This window comes from Biomphalaria glabrata, chromosome 17 (genome assembly GCF_947242115.1).
Source record: "Biomphalaria glabrata chromosome 17, xgBioGlab47.1, whole genome shotgun sequence".
Classification (NCBI taxonomy): domain Eukaryota; kingdom Metazoa; phylum Mollusca; class Gastropoda; family Planorbidae; genus Biomphalaria; species Biomphalaria glabrata.
This window is the reverse complement of record NC_074727.1, coordinates 12745336-12755112: the sequence shown is the minus strand read 5'-3', so window position 1 is coordinate 12755112 and position 9777 is coordinate 12745336. Positions and strand designations below refer to the sequence as shown.

Sequence of the window (9777 nt, the reverse complement as noted above, 5' to 3'; positions counted from 1 at the left end):
ATTTTTTTCCATCTTTTATTTTAATAATAAATACTAGTATTACCCACTGGAAAGTAGTAACTGGTTAAATTTTCTATTTTTTGTTCGTCCAGTGGAAAAATGTAAATTATATCGGTCAGTGAATCAAAGCACTTATCTATATATATATATATATATATATATATATATATATATATATATGAGAAGTCAAAAGTAAAAACACGAACCAGTTTAAATTTATTGATAAATTTGTTTTTATTAACTTTTAACCAAGTCCAATAGTTTAAGTTTGCATGCAATAATTATTTTTATACTTTATAACAATTTTAGAGGGGGGAAAAAAGAAAACAGAATTACATACAATTGAACGTTGAAATTATATAAACATAATATCAAGAAAACATCTACTTGTACACTCTTAGCAAACACAAGCGCGCGCACACACACACATACACTACTAAGAAGTTTTATATTTGTTCAGAACTAATGCAAACCGTATCTCTAACTCTAATAGCATAATGCAACATTTCATAATAAATGATATTTCATTCAGTTTGTAAGGATCCAACCGAGACCTATTGTCATAGAGGCCTGAATACTAACCAGCATCGTCGCAGCCTGTGGGTGGTTTAGACCTAAAGCTTATTTTTACGTCACAGGTCTGTAAGACGTGGCAACGAGGTATTGGTCTCCACTGCCCACAGGTGGCGACGTCACAGGTCAGTGTTCAGGCCTTCTCTAACGATTGGTCTGGATTCAAGACACCATGTGTATGTGTATGTGTATGTGTACTAGTACGCCTTCATTCGTGAGATCTTTTTGGTTGCTAAGCGACTGGAAACATTTAAATAGGTCACCTAGCAGATATCCGATAGTTGTCAAGAAGTGCCCGGACTCTTGCCTTGCTATCGAAACTGTGCTTGTGTCGGTATTAATAAGGAGTCACTTTCAACACAAGAGAAGTTCGTTTAAAGAAATTAAATCTCATTAAAATGAATGTTATATTATTATGGAAAAAAAAGGGTTGAAAATGATTTCAACAGTGATTTCAAAAACTAACAAAATCCGACAGAAACTCCTTTGCTTGTCACTATGGCTCGTGCCAGGCATGCGACACACTAAAATACGTTTTTTTCCCCACATAAGTTGAACTACTGAACTTTTCGTTAAAGCTATCTTACTACGATTTACTATATGGACATATTTACAATATTATGTACATAAACAGATCATGTGACTTGGTGGAGAGACAACTCTGGGGACACAAGAAACTAAATTACGTATTTATAGATTTCGTTTCAGAATGTCACTATTGTGGGATCAGTACAATGGAAATATTGCCTCCGAACCGAGAGGTCTCTGGTTCCAATCCTACTCAAAGGCTGGGATTTTTAGTTTCGGGACTTTCTAGGGCGCCACTTAGTCCACTCAGCTCAAATAAGTACCTGACATTATTTGGGGAAATGTAAAGGGAGTTGGTCGTTGTGCTGTCCACATGACTCCCTCGTTAACTGTGAGCCATAGAATCAGATGACCTTTCCATCATCTGCCCCATAGCGAGGTCTGGAAGGGTACTTTACTCTCTTTTTTTACACCGAAATTTTATGAATTATAAATTTTAGACAAACTATTATTTTAGTGTAGAAAATAGAGAATTAACATTGAGATTAAAGGGCCAATGGTCACTCATTAAGCGCCAATGGTCACTCATTAAGCGCCAATGGTCACTCATAAAATGCCTGCTATTTCGCACAGCTTCTACAGCGAGTTTATATTCCATGGGATTCGCATGAGGACCATACCATACTCTTCAATGACTTTGCTTGTGTTTTAAGGCGTGAGCTAAATAATGAGAAAGTTTATATTTCCTTGTCAGCGTGGCAGAAGAAATACAAAATGTCCTGTAAATAACGGTATTGTCTGATGGACAGCATATTACATCTAATTAATGGCCAACATGTTATTAGGTGGCCAACTTGTATTGTATAAAGGCCAACAGCGTCGCTTGAGTTCCAAGATAGTGTGTGATGGCCAAAATATTGTAAGATGTTCAATGCTAGGCCACTTTTAATAACATCAAATGGTGTTGAAGCAAATATTTTGACTCAAATCTGGACCTGTCAGATCTTTCCAGTGGAGGATTCTTCCATTTAAAAAAAAAATCACATCTTATTAATCAATCGATTTTTGTCATTTTACAGTTGATGTTTTTTTAAGTTATGGTCAACCAGCCAACTCTGAGAGCGTACACCTCAGATATGTGACCAGAGAGAGAGCATCTTGGGTTGACAAAAGTCAAAAAGGTTATGTTCTCACTCTCACAGCGTCTGACTCTTGGCATCACATCTTGTGGCAGATCGCAGTGTCTACAACTGTGGGTCACAACATTCCAAGTTGACAAGAGACGAAAACACTAGATCAACAACTTGTATTCTATGATTGCATCTCTGTTCTAGTCCTGATGAATGTTACTGCATGCAACGTTCTGCCAAGATGACATTGAGCCAATTAGAGTTATACTTCTAGAAAAAAAGAAACACTGCTCTGGGCATTGCTGCTTAGCTTGCAACCTGTACCTTGTGGAGAGATAAAAAGAAACAACGCTCTGGGCATTGCTGCTTAGCTTGCTACTTGAACCGTGTGGAGAGAGAAAAAGAAACAACGCTTTGGGCATTGCTGCTTAGCTTGCAACTTGAACCGTGTGGAGAGATGATGAAGATCCGTCGCTCAAGCGAAGGGCCGAGGTGGTCGTGTGAAGAGCGTCACTGACGCGGTAACCGTCGTCCATGGAAACGGGCGCAGATTTAGGCGAGGAACCGCTTGGCATGGAGTATCCTCCGTGCATAGTAACCGCCGGGTGTGAGGCCGTCATAGCGTGAGGGGAGCTCCCCATCATGTTGTTGTGAGCCTCCATGGAATGAGGGGCGAGGGGCATGGAATGACCCATTGTTAACATGGACTCACCCTCGTTTCCGTCCTTTGGAGACATCATTGGGTATTCGGATTTGATCTGCGACATGTAGTCTGATTTGAGATGCATGACGTCATAGGACTGGTGCTTATCATTCATGTGGTTGATATTATAGTCATTCCTTTGAGCCATGGCGTACGGATCAGGCTTCATAATGTCCGAGTAATTGGATTTCCCTGTTCGCATGTAATCGCTCTTGGGGCCTTGGCGAGTTCCGTAATCGGATTTTCCTTGATCTAGATATCCAACAAGCTTACCGGAATCTATGTATCCGGCCTGATTGTAAGTTGAACGAGAGACATCAAAGTAACCTGCAGACTTGGCAGCTTCCAAGTAGGCCATGTTCATAGGGTCAAGGTAGCTATGCCTTACCGGCTCCATCCCATACTTCATACTGTCAATGCTGTAGTGGGATTTGTAAAAATCTGCGTTGACCTTGGCTGCCTCGGAGTACGAGACCTTCGCCTGCTCCGCGTAGTTCTGCTGGTGCTTGACGCTTCCAGACTCGATGTATTCTGTCTTGGGCGTCACCTGGGAGTAAGCGTTGCTGGCGGAAACGTAACTGCTTGGGGATTTCCCGCTGTTCTGCCTGGCTACATCATCAGTCTTGGCTGCGTCGCTCTTCGCCGTGATGTCGTTCGGTTTGGTAGTTTTGTTGGCGCTGCTATTCTTGTTGTTGCTACTGAGATTGTTGCTGAGTTTCGGTAGAGTGGAATCCGGCTTTGCGTCTGGAGAAGGGAAAGAAAAGGTTGTAAATATGTATACATCTCTCTACACCAACAAGGACCAAGGGACAATATTTAGGTTTATTGTAAGACTTTGTTACAAAGTTACTAACTTATTAGTTGAAGCACTCTTTCAAGATTTGGGTGTGCAAGGGAGGAATGTTAACAAATTTACATCTACTTTAATTGTACAAAGTGTAATTATCATAAACGGCTTCAAAACTGGAGACATAATTTACAATTATTTTATTTGATATCAAACGAAACAACGAATGAAAGTAAAAGTTTATGTTTCTTCTAATAGCCTCCTCTACGACAGTTTTACATTTGTGTTGATCTTAAAAATAGGCCGTTGATAAATCCAAATGATAGTTAAGAGACGGTCTGGTCAGTAAAGGTCAAGTGATTATCTTTTTAAGATCTGGCAATCTATATAGCAGATGATGTAAATTATATATGAGGGGCGAGGTGGCCAAGTGGTAAAGCACTTGGCTTCCGAACCGAGAGGTCGCGAGTTCGAATCACGATTTTTAGGACCACCCAGCTTTAATGGGTGCCTGAAAAAATACGTTGAGGAAGTCAAGGTGGTTGGTCGTTTTTCTGGCCAGACGACACCCTCGTCAGAGACAAGTGGGGTGTGGTCAATGCGTAGTGGGAGGCTAAGTACGCTTGAACTTGGCTTGGCTACCTATGAAGGGGGCTCGATGTTCGACTCCCGACTCGAGCAGAGTTGTGTTTACTGAGTGCTTAAAGGCAGCATGGAAAACCTTCTCCCAGATACCCCCTCCTCCCACTGGTCCTCAAATGAGATTGGACCAAAGCGCCCTGAGCATGCTACAAGCATGAAAGTAGTGCTATATAAAAGCCATAATTTATTTATTTATTTAAAACAAACTCTTGGAAATGTGAAGGTCTTAGGTTTGAGTCCTAATTGACGATGTGACTTTTTAAACCTTCAGAAAATGCTATTGAGACAGGAACTAGGTCACACAAACCTACCATTGTCGTCTTTCGTTGGAAGTTTATTTTTAGACACATTTTTGGGCTTTCTCTTCCTCGTTTGGATTCCGTCTTTTTTCATTGCTAGAGGACGATTGACCTGTAGAATAGAGTAGAATATTACGATAATCTAAGATTCTGATACTCAAGTGTACAATCAAAGCGTTTACTTTTGTTCCAGTAACAGCTATGCAATGTAAAGGGCGGGTAATCTTTTTATGACAATACGCTATGTTACAAATACTTTACAAAATTATTTTTATTCTAAATAAAAATTTAATAACATGCATTTTTAAATGCTAAACCAGATTCCTAAACTTTTTAATTGTTTTTTTTTTAAATAACAAAGGTGTAAAAATTGATTTAAAAAAAATTTAAACAATTGTATTTTTTCCCTTCCAATTATCTACCCTTGCTTTGCCATGACGATGCCTGAGAGCTAAGATGGTATCACGTGATACAGGTCGTAAATCTCACGAGACGTAAACTAGACGTTGGGGAAAAAAACAAAGAAAGATCTAGATCAGAGACTTCAACATTTCTCCTATAGTGACCAGCAAACTAACAGAAAACTGCAAACATCTGTTCTGCTTTGAGTCTTAGTTCAACACGTGTAGAGTACTATGTAGATATTTATAATGTAATTGCATGTTTTACATTGAATTCTACAGGATTTTTTTTCCGGTAATGATAGCATATGTTGAGAAATTTCGTCAATTTAATTAAAAGCCAGCCAGGAAAACCAGTGACTTGGCAGAATTTAAGTCATTAGTTAATATGCAAGACTAAATGTATGACGCGTAGGACGTAATCATCTTTTTTGAAGTAACGTCTGTATTATATAAGATAAGATAAGAAAAGACTAATGCCCAAGCTACTGACCAAGGGTCCTATCCCGTCTTTGGAAATTCTGACCATAGGGAATAAATAACACGTTTCTCTCCGTAATTATTTCTCCACATTCTGACAGAATTCTTCAGTTTGCTCATGACTAGTTCACTCCCCTGTTATGATTGGGCTTCAATAACTTTTTTCGTGTGTTATCAGAAAATGTTTTATTTGGTATAGAATTAAAGGGGAATACATGCTCTTTTTATAGAACATAAAGTTTATAAAATTAAACATCAATTTAATTTAATGAGGTCAAATCAACGATGGTATTGTCAATTAAGAGAGAAAGAGTTAAGTCTCGGTTCTAAAAAGCTTTGTGGCACTCAACTATTTTTTGTGGTGATGCATTATTTGGTCTAAAAGAAGTTTTGCCCCACTTATGTGGGCAATAGTTCTAAGTGTGACAATTGTGTAATGTAAGCATTCGGAATAAAACATAAAGAGAGACTTGCAATTACATGTAACTGTTTTTCTAATAAAAAGAAACAAACTCAAGTTGTTATACTTGAAAAACCCACATAGTTTCCCCTGCAAAATCAAAATAAAATTCCGACCCCTGGTTTCTTGACCTTAACAAATTGTAATTACCTACACACTTTCAACAAATGTTTTTAATCAGTATTAGCTGTTCACCAAAAGACTGTATAACCTGGTAAGGCATCTGCGTGCGGGTCATTTCAACGAGTGAAGTGTGTTACAACGAGACGCAAACTAAATGCGTTTTCCCGTTTCAATTAAGCGTGTCGGGGAAAAAGCAAACAGACATTTATTGTTTGACCTCTCTCTCTCTCTCTCTCTCTCTCTTAAAATGATTAAAAAAAAATGTCTTTGGAAAAAATAACTTAAAACAAAGGGAAGCAATATAGGAAAGCAGCGGCAGCACCAAAGTCGTCGACATAAACATCTCCCTGGATGTTGTGATACATTTTCCCACACTGTTGTCTAAATACGACCTGCAAAGTTTTAACTTTAAATCTTCTACACCACTAATTAGCCCTCGTCACAAGACTTTATGCACACGAGAAACCGAACGAAGTGATTAAGAAGGGTTAGGGTTAGGGTTACATTGATGTTAGGGTTAGGATTACATTGATGTTCTCACAATGTACTTCAAATGTTCCTAAGAGCTACTTACCCCGTGAAGTTTATAGTACAGTCCACAAGCGTTGCACACCGGCTCCCCTTCGTTGCTCCGCCGCCACAGGGTGGTAGTCGAGGTGTGGCAGTTGGCGCAGGAGAGACCCACGCGGCGTGATGCAGACTGCGGATTGAATAGCATCGGATTCTTAAGGCAGGAATATGGAGAGAGGAAATACAATAATGGAATAACAGACATTTAGGTACAAATACAATAGTGGAATAACAGACATTTAGGTACAAATACAATGATGGAATGACAGACATTTAGGTACAAATACAATAGTGGAATAACAGACATTTAGGTACAAATACAATGATGGAATGACAGCATGGGCGTAGCCAGGATTTTTTTTCGGGGGGGGTTTTGGGGGGGGGGAGATTTCCCCCCCCCCCCGGCGAATTTTTTAAAAAATATGTATATATGTGTGTGTGTGTGTACATAATCTTTATTACATTCTGATCCATCATTCTTTCGGAAGACGTTTATTGTGCCCTAGAATAGGTTCTTCCTGGAGTTAGTGGAAAAATTGTAGACTCCCGCCATTGCCAGCAAGGGGGTCTGGGGGAGCGCTAAGAGCTCCCCCAGCGCGGGGCGAAGCCCCGCCGCCAAGCACTATTTCTGGTATTGAAAGCCAACAAAATGCATATTCTGAGGTATCTACGGTGCATTTTCCTGCTATTAAAAGTTTTATTTCAAAAACCTAATCTGCTATTCTTACTGACTTTTAGACCCTACCGCGCCGTTCGGAACATTTGGCGGCAGGCTGTTTCCAAAAAAATCTGTCACTGGTAATGTCTGAAGCCTCTTCCCACTTGCTCTGAGGACCTTCATGAATGTGTGGCGACAAGTTGTACTAGGATGTCATCGCAACTTTTCTTATAGGGTAATTCATTTTGTCGGAGAACATGTCCCGCAAACCTCATGCGACGCTCTGTCACAATCTTACTAAGGTGTCAACTCCCAGTTCGGCATAGGATTTCCTTTATTTAGACCCGATCTCTATAACTGACTCCTAAGAGCTGTCTTAGCTATCGTTGTTGAGCCACATTTAGTTTTTTTCAATTTCGGCAGATGACTATTCACTGCACTTTATTAATGGAGCCCCGCCACTGGTGAAATGTGTAACCTCTCTTGAAAACGCACTTGGAATTAAGTGACTGTAGTTTGCTTTAGATTTTATATCGAAAAGAGAAGTTTTATCGTCAAAATCATCTGTTTGGGGGTTTTAAACTAAAAAAACTCAGGAGTTGTTTTTTTTTTTTTTTAAATTCAAATCCCCATTTAGCTACGGTCATAGAATTTAGTAACTGTAGTTTGCTCTAGAATAATATTGAAGATAGAGGTTTTCCACCTCAAAACGCTCTGTAGGGGGATTTTAAACTCAATCCATCTGGAAGGGTATTAAACTTTTTTAAAAAGCCATTTGTAGGAGAGGGATTAAAACTCAAAACCCCCAATTAGCTTGGCTATGCTCAAATAATTTTAGTGTGTAATTTGCTTTTTTTTTTATATTGAAGAGGTATTTTTTAGCATCAAACCCCTCTGAAAGGGAGTTTAAACCCCTTTCGGCAACGCTCATAGCATTTTGAGTGTTGCCTTTTGCTTTTAATATACATTGAAGATGTATTTTTTAGCTTCAAACCCCGCTTGCGGGGAGTTTAAACTCAAAACCCCTTTGACTACACTCATAACATTTAGAATGTTTAGTTTGCTTTGTTTTTAATATTAAAGAGGTATTTTTTACCCTCAAACCCCGCTGAAGCGTTGTTTAAACTCAAAACTGAGTCAAAACCCATTTTGCTACACTCAAAACATTTTGAGTGCGTAATTTGCTTTTTTATACCGGGTATTGAAGAGATATTTTTTTAACTTAAACCCTACTTAAAGGGGGGGGGGAGGTAAACTCAAAACCTCTTTGGATACGCTCATAGAATTCTGAGTGTGTAATTTGCTTTTTTTTTATATTGAAGAGGGGGTTAATCGTAAATTTTGGAGAGGGGTTTTAAAATCAAAATCTTTCTTAACTGTGCTCTTGGAATTAGGGGATTGTCGTTTGCATTTTTTTTGTTTTGTTTTATAGAAGAGGGGGATTTAACTGCAAAAACCCCTGGTAGGGGGTTTAAAACTCAACCCCCCCCCGGTAGGGTTTTTTAAACTCGAACCCCCCTGGAAAGGGGTTTTAAACTCAAACCCCCCCTGGTAGGGGTTTTTAAATAGAAAACCCCCTTGGCTGTGCTGTGGCAAGTGATGGTTTAGTATTAAAATCTCACCTAAAATAAACAAAATCAAAGCAAAAAATCAGTCACTAAGTTCCGACCCCAGGGGGGGGGGATTTCATTTCGGGGAGGGGGGTTTGAACCCCAAGAACCCCCCCCCCCCTGGCTACGCCCATGAATGACAGACATTTAGGTACAAATGCAATGATGGAATAACAGACATTTAGGTACAAATACAATAATGGAATGACAGACATTTAGGTACAAATACAATAATGGGATGAAAGACATTTAGGTACAAATACAATAATGGAATGACAGACATTTAGGTACAAATACAATAATGGAATGACAGACATTTAAGTACAAATACAATAATGGAATGACAGACATATAGATATATTAAAATGTTATCACAGCGCCTTGAACCTACATTTATTTTGTTAACAGCGCTCTATAAATGAAATTAGAATTCTATATTAACTGTGTAGACTTACCAGTCGTCTTTGGGGCTTAATGAGAGGGCGATTTAAACCGTTCATCTTATGGTAAAGGCCACAGGCGTTACACAGGTAGTGCCCAGTGCCATCTCTGCGCCACAGGGGCGTAGAGATAGAGCCACAGTTGACGCACTCACGACCCTCCAAGTCCGCCCAGTACTCCTGACCATCTGTAAAGCATAAACAAAATAGGGTAATTGAATTGAATTGAATCTCAGTGGACTATGACAATTTTAAAAATAATACATAGCCAAGTAATGAACAGATCTAAACTATATGCTTAAATACAAACCCACTTACCCACCCACTCACATACCCTTTTACCCACCACACACATACACTTACCCACTCACTC

The 9777-nt window shown here is 39.2% G+C and overlaps 1 protein-coding gene across 2 annotated transcripts in view; it reads right to left on the bottom strand.

The window, feature by feature from the left end:
* Positions 1–215: 215 nt before the first annotated feature.
* Positions 216–9777, bottom strand: part of LOC106073106 (uncharacterized) — a 49230-nt gene continuing 39668 nt past the window's right edge. Inside the window, exons 4-7 of one of the 2 annotated variants that reach the window (XM_056015891.1) lie at positions 9420–9592; positions 6701–6850; positions 4675–4774; positions 216–3678 (exon numbers count right to left, since the gene is read on the bottom strand). In XM_056015891.1, coding sequence (XP_055871866.1) covers positions 2660–3678; positions 4675–4774; positions 6701–6850; positions 9420–9592 — 1442 coding nt within the window. In that variant the 3' untranslated portion in view covers positions 216–2659. The remainder of the gene's footprint in view (positions 3679–4674; positions 4775–6700; positions 6851–9419; positions 9593–9777) is intronic. The other variant, XM_056015892.1, reaches the window with a different exon arrangement.